The sequence below is a fragment of the Dreissena polymorpha genome, chromosome 11 (genome assembly GCF_020536995.1).
Source record: "Dreissena polymorpha isolate Duluth1 chromosome 11, UMN_Dpol_1.0, whole genome shotgun sequence".
Lineage (NCBI taxonomy): Eukaryota > Metazoa > Mollusca > Bivalvia > Myida > Dreissenidae > Dreissena > Dreissena polymorpha.
Window position 1 is genome coordinate 31,396,769 of NC_068365.1, and position 18,928 is coordinate 31,415,696.

Here is an 18,928-nt window from a genome sequence, read left to right on the forward strand (position 1 = left end):
ATGTACATGTTCTAGGCTTGTTATTCTTTTAGCAAGGCAACCAAAATTCTAAAGATGGTTGCAAGTGCAGCAACTCATTGCGAAAAAAGAGACGTATTGTTGTTATTTTGTCTAAGTTATCTCAATAACATAAATATGAGGATAAACAGTGCACCCACATCTTGACATGTGATTTAAGACACAATCTTTATAAAATTTGAATGGGTTGTGTTCATTTCAAACTTGCGATATAAAAAGCTATCAGACATAATTTTGAAAACTGCGTTGCGTCTAAGATTTTGCAATAGCGAACAACTTCAGTGCCTTCAGCGCTTTGATTTAATTTTGTAATTTTCAGAAAATCTGTTCTTTATGAAAGATTGTGATTGGTTGTTTGTGATAATAAGGCGAAGCATTACGTATTTCTAAAAATAGATGTTAACGAGAAATATTATTGCAGTCGCATTGTGTACACACCGGTTACCGACAATAACGTAGTGAATTCACCAGCTATGTATAGAACGACTACAGTACGTTGGTGAAGGCCAACATGGATTTAGTTTTGATTAAGTATTTACTTAACTAAAATGGAAAATCATGAATTCAATGAGATTAAAATACTGCAAAGAGTGTTTCATGGTGTTATTTTTGCGAACAGGGTCTGCAGAATTGTCACGAAGAAATATTTACAATTAACGGTTTACATATGAATAACTGAATGAACGTGTTCTACTTAACCACAAAAACAACAATAATGTGAACTGGAATAGCGTAAAATATCAGAGCAGTAACGGAAATATATAAATTTGTATTAATTTATAAAACCACATACATTGGTTTATTATTAGGGTGAATACTTTTTATTAATTATACAGTTTGTATGCTTATAGAATATTTTGTTCTGTTTTATTTGGGAACCCACGTATTACATCAATCATTTACATATGAATCTGAAAAATTGTTAATGGTTAATTTAAAGACTCAAAGAATGCATTCTGATAGTAGGCCAAACGGTAGTATACTTATGTGTGAGTTGTACATGCTTATTCCGTCGACAGTGCATAGCATATTCATAGAATAAACTGAGAAAGGCTGGAATTACTTAGTTTGAATGAAGCAAAGATCAATATTTGGTATACACATGTTGTTTGTAATGAAAATTTTAGAAGCAATGCATTTTCATCAAATATGAAACAAGATTACATTTGCAAGCAAAGTTAACTGTTGATTTCGTGTCTGAAATTGACAAAATGCTAAGGGAAATAATAGTTTTGCACTGAACTGAATAGAAAATATGGTTACATAATCTTTCACAAACTTCTGAAGAACATTAACAATATGAGACACTGATTTGTTTTCCAACCAACATGTCGAATCACTTGAAAACGAAAATACAGAGCATTTTATACTGTGGTAAAACATATTCAAGTTGGATTGTTAGTTGTCAAACGAGGTTCCCAATTCCATTTAACACTACCTAGTCAAAAGAGTAATGGGAAATCAGCCTTCAAAGCGTTTGCAAACGGATAGTGAATACTGCCTAGGCCGAGATGGTATTATTGACAATATTCTGAAGTCCATTGAAGGAGATCATGGAAACGTTGTAGCCATTTGCGGCCCTCCGCACATTGGAAAGTCCATGGTTCTGATAAAATCATTTCTAAAACAAAGCAATGTTAAAGACACCAATGGGTATTTTATGTATTATAACTTTCAAGATAATAAGAATTTTAGTTATCAACAAAATGAAAATATCTGGATGTCAAAATTGAAAGTTTTAAATGAAGAGGAGCAAAACAATATTGAAGACCATAATGACTATAGAACATTACTTTCCACACTTGTGACGCGTGTAGCACTCAAACATAAAACTGTCTATCTGTTTCTTGACAATGTCGATGTTTTGATGAATTGGGGGGAAACAAAATTTGCGGAGTTCTTGGAGTTTGTAAAGACTTTAGAACAAACGGATAACAATGTGAAAATCATTTTCTCCACCTCGACACAAATTGTCCAAAACAGACGATGGCCTATGATTGAGAAGATACCGCCGTTGCCCACCAAGGATATGTGTGATATTATAACAAGCGAGTGCGAAGATAAAGGGGTGGACATTGACATGCAGCGCCTGTGCATACCTCTTATAGCCATTTTGTGTGATGGTATACCATATGCAGCAGCTACTGCAGGTGCGTAATGTTATAGAGAATAACAGGTTACTGTCTGATCTTTTTGTAATATATCAGGCAATGCTTAGAATAATATAACGGCGAGGCTTGCAAAAAGATCAGGTAGCGACCTTTTTTTTTCTGTTTATCATACCTCTACGTCCCTGATTTTAAAGAAATAATGAAAAAAAAATCGCGAAAAGCTGCATTTTTAGCGGGAAAAAATGCGATTTGTGGTGTTAAACGTGTTAATAATGACGCCATGAGCACTTGCGCTTAATATGTATAAAAGCAGTTTTTGCTGATTGTGTTTCATTTTGTGTTTAAAATATATTACATCTTTGTATCAAATTGTTTGATTTGCTGAATTTGAATCGATTTTCATTAAAAATGATAACTTTATAGTTGATTCCGAATAATATGACCTACCTCCTATCATCGGCTTATATTAGAACTTCCTATTGAACTGATATAAAATTATATCAGGCAGTGTTATATCAGGCAGATATCAATGCAGCGCTATTATAAATTCAAATATTATTAACCAGAGAAAACTTGTGTTTGTTTGTTTGGAAAAAACTTGCAAATTCAACGCTTGATATGATGAAATAGCTGCGTTTAATGCCGTTGGGCTTTATATCTATATACCTGAGTTATCAGAATAAGTTAATCCTCAAATGGTTTTAGTTAAGAAAAAAGAATATAATGAAAGTGTGTTTCAATAATATACTATTGTATAAGACTCAAATAAACATGAGGTAATAACTTAAACTATCAGAGTACGTGTATTATATACAGCTATACATTGAAATTGGCATTTAAATGTTAAAGAATATGGCATATCGCCTATAGCTTTAGTTATTAGTGCAACACATGCGAATATTTCATCGTATGTGAATTCTCCATCCTTTAAAGGACTTGTATTCAATGACTGTAATAATTTGCAGCGAAGCAGCAGCACATGTCAACAGCTTTGCAACATGTGTTGTGGTGTGTTACACTTATTTTAGGAGACCAATAAATCGATAGTTGTTTCAATGGTTCTCAAAAAGTAACATCGTTCTAAAACGCAAATAAGCAGTAACAGTATTTCAAAGTTTAATATTTGCTTATCTGTTGCGTCATATCGCAGAAGCTTCTTTTCTTAGATTGTCGTTGATGGTGCAAACATTTTTCTTAGAATTATATCAAAAGTATGCTTATAAACAGTAATCATTGACCTGTAATGCCTGTAACAGAAAACCGTAGCGTTTACAAGGCGTAGAGTTTACCAGTATGTAAGCATTCGTTTTAATCTGTACATAGTTTGAATATTTTAATTCAGTTGTGTTTTATCTTATTGTAGGAAGCATCCTCTCCGAACACGGCGGATTGATTACACCAGTAGAACTGCTGGAGCTGATGATTGTAGAAAGATTGGATGTCCTCAGTCCGTCCAACTGTCCACTTTCTGATCGTTTGGGTACGTGCGTTGATTTAAACAGCTTAATTTTCGTTTGTAATTTTTGCAAAGAATGTATGTTCCAACGCATTTCGTTGACTTTGAGTTTAATTAAAAATTGAAACGCTGAAGAAGCAAAAGAAAAACCACGTAACAGAAACAGTTAAAGCATTGAACTCGGTCCCTTTATCTGTGCACATTCTAATCGTCTTGATCGGATTAGCTCAAACGAATGGAAAAATGGCGCTTTTGAAGTAGCATATGAAAGGCTTTGTGTTTGCGCGCACGGGCATTAACTTTAAGTTGACTGAAAAACTTCAGAAGCTGTTGTAGCCATACTCAATCTCCGAACAGACGTGTCGTTCCTTGCTCTCATATACAATCTTTACCATCACAAGAAAAGCCTACCAGATTTGGTAGGATCTAATTTTTAAGTTAAAGTATTATTATAATGAAAAGTTTTCATTTTCTTTCATATTTTGAAACAAGTGTTTAATTTAGATTCATAATAAAACAATAAATTGACTAAATTAAAAACCGTGAAAATAACAACGGTAAAATTATTGTACCACGCGGCTTGGCTATCATCACGTGATGGGTTATGATGGCAGGGATTTGATCCAGCTATGCTGGGTCCAGTAAAATATCTGCGCGGAGGGAGGTTGCCAAATAGTAGCAACGTAACAAAACAATTCTAGCGATGTGATACATGTACTAGTGTAACGATTAAAACAAAGTATTTGAAAACTCCATAAATAGTTCCGTTTATTGCCGTTTACAGCGGTTATTTGACTTTAACTTGAATTCGATTTGAAGTATTAAAGGGGCCTTTGACGTTTTGGTAAATTGACAAAATTAAAAATAGTTGTTTCAGATTCGCAAATTGTCGTTGTAGTTATGATATTTAAGAGGAAACAGCAATACTGAACATTTACCATGCTCTAAAATATCCATTATATGCATCTTTTGACGATTTGAAAAGCTGAAAATTAAAAAGCGTTGCAACGCGAAACGATTGAACACTTTGGAAAGTTCAGTTGTTGTCGTTATATTTTGTAAAACTACGAGGATTGCTTATATAAAGTAACAAATACATTTCCTCATAGCATGAGAACGGATAGCCGATAAATGGTCTAAGCGGAAGACTTTTACATCCAGGACTCCAGGGGTCATTGGTTGGAGACCAGTTGAGGGTTACTTTTTTTCTTGTTTCTTCATTTGTATTCTTGTATTATTAATGGAGATTTTTAGGTCCAATGTTTAAATTTATCAATATAAAGCATTTAATGACAAACTTCAATACATGCCAAAATATGTGTAAAGGCCCCTTTGATATGTAAATCAGAAGTTATTTCATAATTATAAGGTATGGATAAGACAACACACAGAGAGTGCTGTGACAGAAAACATACAGAAAGTGTTTGAAAGAAAACACACAGAAAATGTGTGTGAAACAAACAAACAGGAAAGTGTCAATTAATAAAATGTACAGAAATGTAAGTTTTCAGCAGTGAAGTCTGCACCAAACGTGATGATATAGAAAGAAACCATGCAAGTTCTGAGTACATGAGCCGCTTTGATTTTATTTCGAAAATCCTAATGCACTGTGTTAAGTTGATATAGATATATGTATAATGTTATTAAACGTACATACATCTTTCTTAAACCTCTAAGCGCTCTCAATCCATCAAGCACAAGTAATCAATTATGATTAATCGTTCAATAGTTATTACACAATTATAATTATGTTCTACTATATGTTATGATTGCTGGAATGCGTATGCTTAAATTCGGCTCATTACGAATACCGTAGTCGGTGTATTGTGTATGTACGGTACCTTGGTCGACCATTTAAACCACCGAACAACATTTGCATCTTGTTAATTAGGAATATTGTGTGTACTTATTCATGGATACAGTTTTTGTCATTATAAGCGGCATTGTCTGTTTTATAAACAATGCTTAGTTTTGAAGATAATCCTATTAAGTAAACAATTTGATTTGCTATTGCCGTACGGTAAACTTTCCTGAGGAAATTTCTCGTTTTGTGACCTTTGAATACGACTTAAAATGCATGAACCCTTCTTCCTGATTAACGCATAGGCGCTCGATGTCAATGACGTTTTTGTTTAATTTATTAATCTATTTATTTTTTAGTTACCCGTTCTTTATTATAATGCATACACATACTAAATTAATAAAAAATCTTCCGACAAAACGTCTTCTATAAATAAAGATAGTTTGACTATGTACATACATATTGACAAGGTAAATCACTCGCCATTTTCTAAAGCAACGGAAGTGAGTCATTATGCATAATTAAATCGCTGTCACCCCGCTAGCTTATTGAAATGCGAGCGCAATCCGGGAACCTCGCCCTACTTAAAGTTTCAACAGAAACATCCACAGACGATGTGATAAATCCTTGTTACTATTGTTTCACTCAATGAATGGGGCAATCAACAAAAGATATTGTAAATTGCATACACATGAATCGTTCCTTACCAATTGTTTAACTTGATTTCGTCTGCCATGGTTAGTTCCAGAAAAAAATCAAGTCAAATCTAGCGCCCATAGTGTTAAGTGGCTGTTATTGTGTGTAAAGAACGAGGTTCCAGGCCTGCGCGCGCATTTCAATAAGCGAGCGGGGTAACAACAATTTAATTATTCATAATGACGCACGTCCGTTGCTTTAGAAAATGGCGAGTGATTTACCTTGTCAATATCTATACATACAAAGTCGAACTATCTTTTTTTAAGAAGACGTTTTGTCGGAGGATTTTTATTAATTTAGTATGTGCATGCATTATAATACACAACGGTTAACTGAAAAAAAATAAAAATAAATACATTAAAAAAACATTGTTATTGACATCGACCGCCTATGGATTTACGTAAATAAACATTACTGAACCAATAGTAATTGTAATTCCTAATGAACTGCACGTCGTTCCAATTAAATACTTGTTATTGATATCGAGCTATCGACCTATTTTTCTGGTACAGATATAATTATCGGATTTCTAAATATGTATATTTATAATAATGACGCACTTTTCTCGCTTAATGTATTGTTTCAAAGACATGTTATCGATTCCGTAAATATAAGGCGATGCAACCACTGCTAGATCTCAATGGTGGAAATACCATTTTCTAAACATTTGTTGACGTGGGAAATTTCTGCTTTCACTTTCAAGATTACAGCAACTAACTGCATGGTTTTCTGAATGTCACCATAACATATAACATAATTATATAATATAAGTTACTATGGCAAAGATGACACAACATTCCAAGACAGCAATTCATTAACGCCAAACACTGTAATTATGTTAATGCCATTCAATGTCATCATCATCTGAACATATAGCTGGATCCATAGTCAAGGTCTGGGTCTTATGTTATAGATTTGGAAATAGTGTGTGTTCTATTCTTCTTCTGCGGCACATATTAACTTATTTTATACATTCGTGAAAGCTGTGGCAAATCTTTTTTTGAAAACAAGACGAGGCCAGATTTTTAAGTTATTTTATTTTAAATTGGGTATTTTATAACTCATTTCGTCAAAGCAATCTACTCAGATTTGTATAACTTAAATTGAGTTAAATAACAACGCTGCAGATTAATAGCTGCATCAACCAAATAGAACTCAGCGACAAGACAATCTTTATGTAATGTGAACTCAGTTGTAAATACATCGTAATCACAATATGTGGAAAACATTACACCACAAACCAATTCAATTAATAACAAATAAGTTCAAAAACTCATTCAGTTATATATTGCGCTCCATAGTAAAGTTGGAAATATAAAACATTTTGCACGTAATGACTATGCAAGGAAATAATTAATTCTATTATAATTGACAATATTCTTAAAAAACAACAACACAGAAATAATATTCGGTATGTTTGGTTTGAAGTTATCTTAAATTATTTTCCACAAAAGCGAGTAATAACTGTAAAACATTGAAGCTAATGTGTGCAGAAAGTTTTTAAAAGCATTACATAGAGTAATCAAAGCGCTGAAGGCACTGACTGAAGTTGTTCGCTATGGCATAACTTAAGACGCAACTCATTTTTCAAAATTAATCGCAAGTTTGAAATCAACACAGGCCATTCAAATTTATAAAGAGTGTGTCTTAACGCACGGGTTGAGATGTGTGTGCACTTTTTATTATCCTATTTATTTGATAGATATTACTTAAATAAAATAACAACAACATGGCCCTTTGTTGACGTTCAGAACGCATAGTAAGTATGATGAAAATTGTAATGTAACTGATTATAAAGACAATTTGCAATCACCATCATATTAAATTAATATTGTTTGAATATCAAATACCTATCTTACTAAGATATAATTTCATTATGGAAAGTCCCTTTACAAAACTTTTAATTTTTGCCACCATATACACATGCAAAACATACAAAATAATTCAAAATAAATCTGCAAGCAAAACTTTTTACTCACGAATTAGGTAGTCATAAAGACAGCCCTGTGGACCCGTACTTTGTCGTTTTACTTTGTTGCATTACTTGTTACCCCAGAAGGCCACACGGTGTCTACAACTCTAACCTAAACATGGGTATAGAGCATTAATGCGATTTTACGGCAGAGCTGTTTTACCCAGCTTTTCACCTTAAATGACTTTTACATAACTTCAGCAGACACGCATGAATATATTCGAATATTTCATAGGCTGATTCGAGATGAAATCTTAACTTTTGCTACATCGCGGTGTCTGTGATCAGCGCAAAGGATGTATCACTATTCAGTGTAAGGAATTCCGGACTACTCTCTGCATGTTCAAATGAAACACTTTGTGGTCAAGTTACAATTACGCGTTAAAATTCATCTCTCAGATTTTCAGAGTCAGTACTCGTTCACTAAATCGTGCGGCGAATATATAGTTAACTATCAATAAACACAGTTTTGATTTCAAGATGGGAAAACAAACAAATAGAATAGTGTCACGATAAGAGGAAAATGGTTTAATTATCCAACCACAAATGTTGCCGTAGTCTGTCAGCACGTCTTGAAATCGTTCCTAAAACGCATAGGGTGATTTTATAGCGAGCAGCATCGCCTCTGACAAGACTGCGCAAGTGCACAGGTTGGGCTTAAGATACCCTGGGCGAAACGCATAAGACCCATTTTAGCATGACGCGTCATGAAAGTGTAATTTAAATGTGTCGAAAGAAAACTGCGTGTAAATCACATATTAACATACGACATATTTCGATGGTGAAGAAATGCACTCGTTATAAGGCATGTGAGGACACACGATATGCACTCCCGTAGTATATTTTTTATCTACTTACACTAATACGTGGTACTCCCGTAGTATGATTTTTATCTACTTACACTAATGTGTGGTTTGACAATGATTAGTTGATAACACAAATTTCATGCGGTGAATATGTTACTAACAAGTTAACAAACACGATACTTAAACGTTTGTTTTCAATTTAATTATTTAGAAACGTAAATTGCAAATTTATTTCAAAGTCAGCGTTTACGCCGACTAACTTATATTCGGTTTTAGCGATTATAAAGCATTTTGTTGTTGTCTATAATATACCTGTAGTAATTGGTGAACTCATGTTCAACGTTTTATTTATTGAGAATTGTGAATGTATACAAACTTAACCTTTTACTACGTTGTTAGCACCCGTGAATACAAAAGATCGCCGCTATCTGTTGAGAACATAAGAATGTATCCCAGAAACAGCAATAGAAGCATGCTCTATGAACGAGGTTACACAACATCCCACTATTCTTGTTTATCAGCATCTATTTATAGCCTCAGATGTGGTGGTTATCGTTCTTAGCATAGCGACACGCCCTACCCTCCCGAAGCCCCGCACTGTCCTTCTGATTCCCCGCCCTGCCCTTTTATTAAAAAAAAACAACATATGATGTAATACATATTATATATTTTTTAATCTATCATTATATTGTTATTAATTTATTCCTCACTGTAGACATTTTATTTGCATGGTTAAATATCAATGGCAATTAAACCCAATTTAATCAGTTTAATTCGTACGTTCTACATTCTCGAAATACTTGCGAGGATTGATTCGCATTTTATAAATTTGCGGTTTTGAGAGCACTGCCAAACAAAAGAGTTCTTATAAATAGCAATTTGTCATCATGCATTATGTCTGCATGTAAACATTTTACACAAACGGGCGGGATTATGATATCTTACTCTGTGTTGATATAACGTATTCATTTATAGACGAATGAATAATAATTGGGTAGGCATTCAAATAGTAAATTATAGCTGGTGTTCGAATGTTAATTATTTTACGCAACTTTTCTTGTAATTGACAGTAAGGAGAAATCTAAATTTGAGACGTGTAAACATTAGTTCCTATTGTTCCTTTTTTTGAGAATATCAAGTATCCTTTATGAAAAGATTTCAATCCTACATTTTCCATGTATAAAGAATAGAGTGTCCAAGTATATTACCAGTGCACCTGTTTAAAATATTAGTGAGACTCCTGATTATGTATACTATATTATTTCGAATATAACAAACTAACTGTTGTAATTTTGCAATAATGTGCTCACATATTAATATTTGGGAACGCTGCAATATGATTGAATGTTAAACGGAACGAAATAAATAGAGAGTCTTGCTACAATGTGACAAGTGTGTGGCACAGTGTCGTGAACGTTACAATGTCAAAGAAATCATGTATACTAAATATGTTTTATTAAGAGGAACATATTCAGTATGATGGAAAAAAAACTCATGATCTAGCATATGTAATGTTTGAACTTGTGTTTGATTAATTACAGATGCGATGATTGAGCCAATAAAAAAACAAGAAGTCAAGGAAGAAGTAAAGGCGTTCCTTTCAAATCTTATAAAGGTGGAATCGCGAGAAGTCACTGAACAACAAGCATACTATTGCAATGGTGACCCCAACGGTATGAAATATACAGTTTGGGCCGAAATTTCATTACAGATCTGTTCAGATAATACTATTTTAGTGTTTAAGCGCATATTTTGTTCATTATGATGTGTTTGTATAACGGTAAGTAAATATAAACTATTTACTAGGCGGTTGAACTTCGTTATATTGTATTAACATGGTGAAATTTGTTTAAATAACACAATGTGTTGTACACTCACTGCAATTTATTGATATATTATGGAACGAATTTTCATCATGAACCAAATTATGTGTCAGTGATGGTGGCGATTTACTTTCTAGCACCCGTTGCAATGTTCAAGAAATCCGTATTACGACCGCTGCTGACAAGTTTTATTCTTGTGAAAGAGCAAGATCTGGTTCTTCCATCCGTATTCAAAGAGTGCAAGATAGCCTTAGACAAAAGGAGGGCAGAAGGTACTTTTTTTAAAGATATTAAGGCAAACAAAAAGTGGTTTATCTCAAGGAGTTCGCCAAAAAATATGATTGATAAGCCAGACGAACAAAAATTGTTCCATTGTATTTAGTTTTTTTTAATGTTCACAAGACATATCTCACTTTTGAAAGGATGTTCCATAACAGAAATCTTCCAAACCATTTGCCGGTAAGGAACTGGAAACCTACAACTTTAAGGTCCAAGTATTATTATAACTAATTTTGAACGTGCATTATCCGTCTTTCATACATGTGCATATCATGTTGGCAGCGAAAGGATGAATTAATGAATAAGGCAAATTGAACCTGTACTTAAGTTAATATTAGAATACTATTTATTATGTTGCAGCATGCGTTAACTCGGAAACCGTTCAACAGATGGAAACATGCAAGCTTGAGGTTACAAGAGATAACCTTAAAAAGCTGGATATGGTATTTAAAATAACCGATAATACGAGTCCGAAAGATCTTGAGGAATTTCTTCAGGATCTTATTAAAACCAAGTCGATAACCGGTACGTTCAACGTTAAAAAAATGTTTTCTACTGTTACGTTGTGTTTGTTTGTATACGAGTCTCTTTCAATTTAAGTCTTAACTGTGTGCATGAATATACATGTGACCCCCGTTGTATGTAATTTCATAAAAACGTTTATTGACATTCAACTTAAGAAAAGACGATAGAAATGAAAAATAGACAGCCAAACAAAATGTATGTAATTATGACAAAAAGACAATCAACTTTTAAACATAGTTTATTTATAGGCGTACCAGGACATTTTTTGACATACTATTAGTCTGCTTTATTAAAAGGAAAAGAAAATGTCATTTCAGATGACAAAATATCCGATGAATATAATGACGATGAGGAATTTTTCAGAAGAGAGGTTCTAGACTTAACGGTAACATGGTTTTTAATCATTACAATGTGTTCAAATTAGTTGCCAAACTGACTGATTGTTGTATTTGGGGTACACGCATTCGGGATATACATGTGCATGAGATCTTTAATTATTATGCCCCCCTTCGAAGAAGAGGGGGTATATTGTTTTGCACATGTCGGTCCGCCCGTCGGTCCGTCTGTCGATCAGTCCACCAGATGGTTTCCGGATAATAACTCAAGAACGCTTAGGCCTTGGATCATGAAACTTCATAGGTACATTGTTCATGACTGGCAGATGACCCCTATTGATTTTCAGGTCACTAGGTCAAAGGTCAAGGTCACAGTTACTCGAAAAAGTAAAATGGTTTCAGGATGATAACTCAAGAATGCTGACACATAGAATAATGAAACATCATAGGTACATTGATAATGACTAGCAGATGAACCCTATTGATTTTCAGGTCACTAGGTCAAATGTCAAGGTCACAGTGACTCGAAATAGTAAAATGGTTTCCGGATGATAACTCAAGAATGCTAACGCCTAGGATCATGAAACTTCATAGGTACACTGATCATGACTCGCAGATGACCCCTATTGATTTTCAGGTCACTAGGTCAAAGGTCAAGGTCACAGTGACACGTAAACGTATGCACACAATGGCTGCCACTACAACAGACAGCCCATATGGGGGACATGCATGTTTTACAAACAGCCCTTGTTTTTATCATACATTTCCATGTGCGTTTTGTGATACAATAAAAGATGTGTCGGTTTTAGTAAATGCATGAGCGATGTATTACGTCATCACCATCATTTAAAATGAGTATGTGAACATATATTATATTTTACGGCAAATATGTGTATAACTAAGATATAACAGATCAATTAGCTCTTCATAAGTATTTAACACCAGTTTTCCTCATTCATATTTAAATTCTTGAAAAGGATGTCCACATCATCAAGACAGAATATGAGATTTATATGTTAAAATAGTTAATAATCTCTCCTGTTCTGTGTGCTAATGTTAAAATAGGACCGACATACGAACATTGCTGCAGCGATGTTTTAAGCTTTATGGTCAATATTCATTTAGTCTCACTTGTACAAAAAAATGTAACAACAGTTTTTACACGTAGCTAGTCTCACACTTTATGTTATATGTGTTAGTGTCAATTTTTAGGTCTAAGTAGTTATGCTTAGCTACTGTGTTTTTTTTTTAAATATTTAAACGTGCATTTTACTACAAAGTAGACGCAGACTTGCAGTTTGCACTTCATTCAATAATTTAACTGATAAATCAACAGCTTATTTGTTGTTGGTTCATACGACTTAAATTAATTACTTTGCATATGACATATTATAATAATATTTCTATCCGTTAACACTTGTATTGTGATCTATTAAACTGATTCTTCCGATGTGACAACATTCGTAACTTATATAGCATGCTTATAAACTGATTCTTCCGATGTGACAACATTCGTAACTTATATAGCATGCTATTATTCTGCGTTATGTTACAGGCTTTAAAACGGTATTTAAACGATATGCACGATCCTGTCTTATGTCACGTAAGAAAAAAAAAGGTTGTACTGGTTTGAAACTGGACTTGTGCATACATATTCTTGTAAAAGAGACTTAAACACAGTACCACAGCTCTACCCTATTTGTGGTTAGCCATTTTTTTTTCAAGCGCCATCAAATTATCAAAGATACAGTTTTGTTGGATATAAAAGAATAAAAGATACAGTTTTGTGAGATAATAAAAATTAATGTCAAGAAGTGAACACAGAATTATTAAGCTTAAATTTACATAATAGCCGATTTGGCACAAAAAAAAAACAACAGTTATGGCGGAAAAAATTATGTTTTCGTTGGACTCTCGGCATTATTTTAATGATAACATTTTCGTATCTATCATGTTTTAACATGCTCGACTTGTGCGTTTATGCGCGTAATACATTCAGATAAAACAATTATAGGGACTGAAGGATGAACTTAATGGGATTCGGGAAAACGAAGTGGCGTCTGAAGATGCCGTAAGACACAATGGCGATGGGGCAGATGAGGAATCTTTGCAGAAGCTAGACCAAAGAAGCATGCAGGTAAGATTGACAAATAGCTAATTCAGTGTAGTTTAAATGTGTTTTGTCCGTTTTTTTTCGCTGGATATCTTTTTTAAGTTGACACAAAATCGCCAGGCCAGAAGAGTACGGTTAATAAGTATACTTGTCTTAATTAAAATATATATACATGGCTTTCGTACATTTGAATTACATGTAATTGTTACTAAAACACAAACATAAAATGCATATTAATCAACAATTACAGGGACTGCCAATGACCAGTTTGAACCATTCTGATATAATGAACAAAGATAACACTGAGATAAGGATTAGATACGTGGACACTGGTGTTGGTCTAGGGTTTCAACAGAAAACATTGAGTGAAACCGTTCCGAAAGTGGCATACAATTCGGAATGCCCAAACCCAGTTGTGTATGATAGATTTAACAATTTACAAGAACACACAATTTGCAGTGTTGATTTAATTTCTAAGCAAGAAATACATGAGGAGTCAACAAAAGTGGTGACAAGTGATAACACTATAAATCAAGGTGGATATAATCAAGACCATGTTAACGGAGTATATAAATTATCTGATTTAGCAATCGAAATGCCTAATGAGGAACATGCAACGACACATGATCAATTGAAAAATCAAGGTGAAGATATTGAAAACATTGGAAACGGAGAATATCAGTTTTTATCTGATTTAGCAATTGAAACTCCTGATGGGGAAGATGCAACGACAAATGCTCGATTGGAAAAACAAGGTGGATATATCGAAAACCATGGAAACGAAACTCCTGATGGTGATGATGCAACGATAAATGATCAATTGCAAAGCCAGTCTTTTGTACGATCTGAAATATTCTCGTTTCCATTCAGTGGACCGATAGCAATACATGGTGATCATGTCCAATATAGGGAAACAAGTTCGCAGAGTGCTACGTATGCAGTGCCTCGCGTACAAAATGAATTGGAACCGAAAGTTGTTCCGGTACTTAGAACACAGGGGTCGGCGGACAGCGGAATAGGTTTCCCTGAAGTAATTGAGAATGCACCAGAGTTTTTAAAGTATTAAATGTTTGCATAATTTAAGTTGTTGATCTCCACTTGACCGTTTAAGGCAGATGTCATATAACAAGTTTGCATCGTTTTCATACAAAGCTGTTATAGATTACCCTACTTGATTACTCAGTTGTATGAACTTAGGGACGACTCATATTGCGTTTAAAACAAGCTACATGAACCGAAACATTATTAGGTTTCAGGACCACGTCGACAAATTCTAATTGTTTGACTCTGAGTAACTGACATTTTGAACCGAGCGTCCATTTATGTGAAATCAGTATACAGGGTCCTTACCATCGTGTATTGGCAAGTTGTGGACATTGCCAAAACCTCGAATGTGGTTCTCTTGTTATATTTTGCGATTGAAGATTCAAATCATTGAGAACATATCATTTCGTTTGCTTACTTGCATGTTCATATGTACAATTTTGCCATTTATTTCGTAATATTGTGCAGAATGGTTTGCTATAAACAAATGTACATATTTTATTATTGGTTAATAGTATAATTGGTTTATTGTATTTCCCGTAGTCTTTAGTGTAAGATAGGTCGTTGGCTTACCTGCATGTTCATATGTACAATTTTGCCATTTTTTTTCGTAATGTTACGCAGACTGGTTTGCTATAAACAAATCTATATATTTTATTATTGGATAATAGTATTATTGGTTTATTAGCTCCACTGGCCAAAGGCCAGCGGGGCTTATGTCATGGTCCTGTGTCCGTCGTGTGTGCGTCCGTGCGTGCGTCCGTGCGTGCGTTAACTTTTCTTTAAACATCTTCTTCTCCTAAAATACTGGTCCAAATCTGATGAAATTTCTCAGGAATGTGCCTGTGGTGAACCTCTTTCAAATTTATTCAAATTATGCCCCTGGGGTCAAATTTGACCCTGCCCCGGGGATTCAAAAAATTGAAAATTTGCTTATATAAGGCCTATTTTGTGCAAACTTTATAAATCTTCTTGTTCATAACCATTAGGCCTAGGGCTACCAAATTTGGTATGTATTGACATCTTATAGTCCTCTACCAAGTTTGTTCAAATTATGCCCCTGGGGTCAAATTTGACCCTGCCCCGGGGGGGTCAAAAAAATGAAAATTTGCTTATATAAGGCCTATTTTGTGCAAACTTTAAAAATCTTCTTGTCCATAACCATGGGGCCAAGAGCTATTAAATTTGGTATGTAGTGACATCTTATAGTCCTCTACCAAGTTTGTTCAAATTATGCCCCTGGGGTCAAATTTGACCCTGCCCCGGGGGGTCAAAAAATTGAAAATTTGCTTATATAAGGCCTATTTTGTGCAAACTTTAAAAATCTTCTTGTCCGTAACCATTGGGCCTAGGGCTACCAAATTTGCTATGTAGTGACATCTTATAGTCCTCTACCAAGATTGTTCAAATTATGCCCCTGGGGTTAAATTTGACCCTGCCCCGGGGGGTCAAAACATTGAAAATTTGCTTATATAAGGCCTATTTTGTGCAAACTTTAAAAATCTTCTTGTCCATAACCGTATGGCATAGGGCTACCAAATTTGGTATGTAGTGACATCTTATTGTCCTCTACCAAGTTTGTTCAAATTATGCCCCTGGGGTCAAATTTGACCCTGCCCCGGGGGGTTAAAAAATTGAAAATTTGCTTATGTAAGGCCTATTTTCTGCAAACTTTAAAAATCTTCTTGTCCATTACCATTGGGTCTAGGGCTACCAAATTTGCCATGTAGTGACATCTTATAGTCCTCTACCAAGTTTGTTCAAATTATGCCCCTGGGGTTAAATTTGACCCTGCCCCGGGGGTTAAAAAATTGAAAATTTGCTAATATAAGGCCTATTTTGTGCAAACTTTAAAAATCTTCTTGTCCATAACCGTATGGCATAGGGCTACCAAATTTGGTATGTAGTGACATCTTATTGTCCTCTACCAAGTTTGTTCAAATTATGCCCCTGGGGTTAAATTTGACCCTGCCCCGGGGGGTTAAAAAATTGAAAATTTGCTTATGTAAGGCCTATTTTCTGCAAACTTTAAAAATCTTCTTGTCCATAACCATTGGGCCTAGGGCTACCAAATTTTGTATGTAGTGACATCTTATAGTCCTCTACCAAGTTTGTTCAAATTATGCCCCTGGGGTTAAATTTGACCCTGCCCCGGGGGGTCAAAACATTGAAAATTTGCTTATAGAAGGCCTATTTTGTGCAAACTTTAAAAATCTTCTTGTCCATAACCATTGGGCCAAGGGCTACCAAATTTGGTATGTAATGACATCTTATAGTCCTCTACCAAGTTTGTTCAAATTATGCCCCTGGGGTCAAATTTGACCCTGCCCCGGGGGGTCAAAAAATTGAAAATTTGCTTATTTAAGGCCTATTTTGTGAAAACTTTAAAATTCTTCTCGTCCATTACCATTGGGCCTAGGGCTACCAAATTTGGTATGTAGTGGCATCTAATAGTCCTCTACCAAGTTTGTTCAAATTATGCCCCTGGGGTTAAATTTGACCCTGCCCTGGGGGGTCAAAAAATCAAAAATTTGCTTATATAAGGCCTATTTTGTGCAAACTTTAAAAATCTTCTTGTCCATAACCGTATGGCATAGGGCTACCAAATTTGGTATGTACTGACATCTTATAGTCCTCTACCAAGTTTGTTCAAATTAAGCCCCTGGGATCAAATTTGACCGTTCCCCAGGGGTCACAAAATTGAACATATGCTTATATCGGGCCCATTTTGTGCAAACTATAAAAATCTTCTTGTCCATAACCATTGGGCCTATTTCTACCAAACTCGGTAGGTAGTGACATCTAATAGTTCTCTACTTAGTTTGTTCAAATTATGCCCCTAGGAACAAATTTGACCTTGTCCCAGGGGTCACAAAAATGAACATATGCTTAAATAAGGCCTTTTTTGTGCAAACTTTAAAAATCTTCTTGTTCTTAATTATAGAGCTTAGGGCTACTAAATTTGGTATGTAGTGATATCTTATAGTCCTCTTCCAAATTTGTTCAAATTATTCCCCTGGGCTCAAATTTGACCCGGCCCCGGGGGTCACAAAACTGAACATATGACGTTTACCAGTGGAGATTACTGCGGCTGTTTGGCTGTGACCAACAACAACATCAACATCTTGTAAACATGAGATAAAACCCTGTCATTTAGTGCCATTTTAGGTCAGATGGTGACTGCTTACAAAGGCATTGAAGTAAGAACATGTGTTATGAATGTTTTTCTTATAAACTGAAAAAAGTCGGGTTTTATTTAAATATGTCGAAAGTGACCATATATCCGGATGAAAATATTTTGGATGACATGTTAATTTCATGTCTTTTTTATAGTGTTAAAACCAGTTTAATAATATATTATTGATTTTAAAAACACAGCTTCCATGAAAATAATTATTTCAAAGAAAGTCAATATATGATACTGCACGGTAAACTCAAACTTTGTATCGAAGAGAAGGTGTTGAAATTAATGAAGTGCAATGTCTTAACTATCGTATATGCTGCTTTTTAATAACTAATGATTCATTGTTCCATTTGTGAATCGTGACTGATCATGAATTGTTGAAATGATTGTCAATTGCTCAACAATCCATATATATTTCTGACCATTTTATAATTTTCTTAATATAAGTTATGAATTGATCTTAGAAGTCAAATGTATTACTAAATTAAATACATTTATAAATATAAAGAAATAATCTTTAGATTATCATAATATTCTCAGGCTTGTTGGTCTTAGGGATGTGTGGGTTGATGAGCAATTTCTCCTTTTATCACAATTATTTCTACCCTACCTGATCATTTCCTTCATATTCCATTTTAATTCAATTGACGTCTGCAACCTCTTTCAAATTGGGAAAGTCCAAAATGTGTTGTTTGGTAAAGGGTTAAGGAATTTTGATTCCTATGGGTCTTGTGAATCTGTTTCAAATCAAATGCGTAGATTTGA

General features: G+C 34.4%; 1 protein-coding gene across 1 annotated transcript; it reads left to right on the forward strand.

The window, feature by feature from the left end:
- The first annotated feature begins 461 nt into the window (after positions 1–461).
- LOC127850967 (uncharacterized) lies at positions 462–15,480 on the forward strand. The gene is made up of 8 exons (XM_052384366.1): positions 462–2,168; positions 3,493–3,609; positions 10,402–10,533; positions 10,821–10,955; positions 11,323–11,487; positions 11,805–11,872; positions 13,837–13,959; positions 14,186–15,480. Exons 1-8 carry the CDS (start codon positions 1,472–1,474, stop codon positions 14,999–15,001), a joined length of 2,253 nt encoding a protein of 750 aa, XP_052240326.1. The 5' UTR covers positions 462–1,471; the 3' UTR covers positions 15,002–15,480.
- The last annotated feature ends 3,448 nt before the right edge of the window (positions 15,481–18,928 follow it).

Bases quoted from the DNA above. Each gene is read 5' to 3' on its own strand.
- LOC127850967 (XM_052384366.1), top strand. From the start codon at position 1,472: ATGGGAAATCAGCCTTCAAAGCGTTTGCAAACGGATAGTGAATACTGC. The intron at 3,610-10,401 runs GTACGTGCGTTG...GATTAATTACAG, and splicing joins TCCACTTTCTGATCGTTTGG to ATGCGATGATTGAGCCAATA. The intron at 11,873-13,836 runs GTAACATGGTTT...AAACAATTATAG, and splicing joins GAGAGGTTCTAGACTTAACG to GGACTGAAGGATGAACTTAA.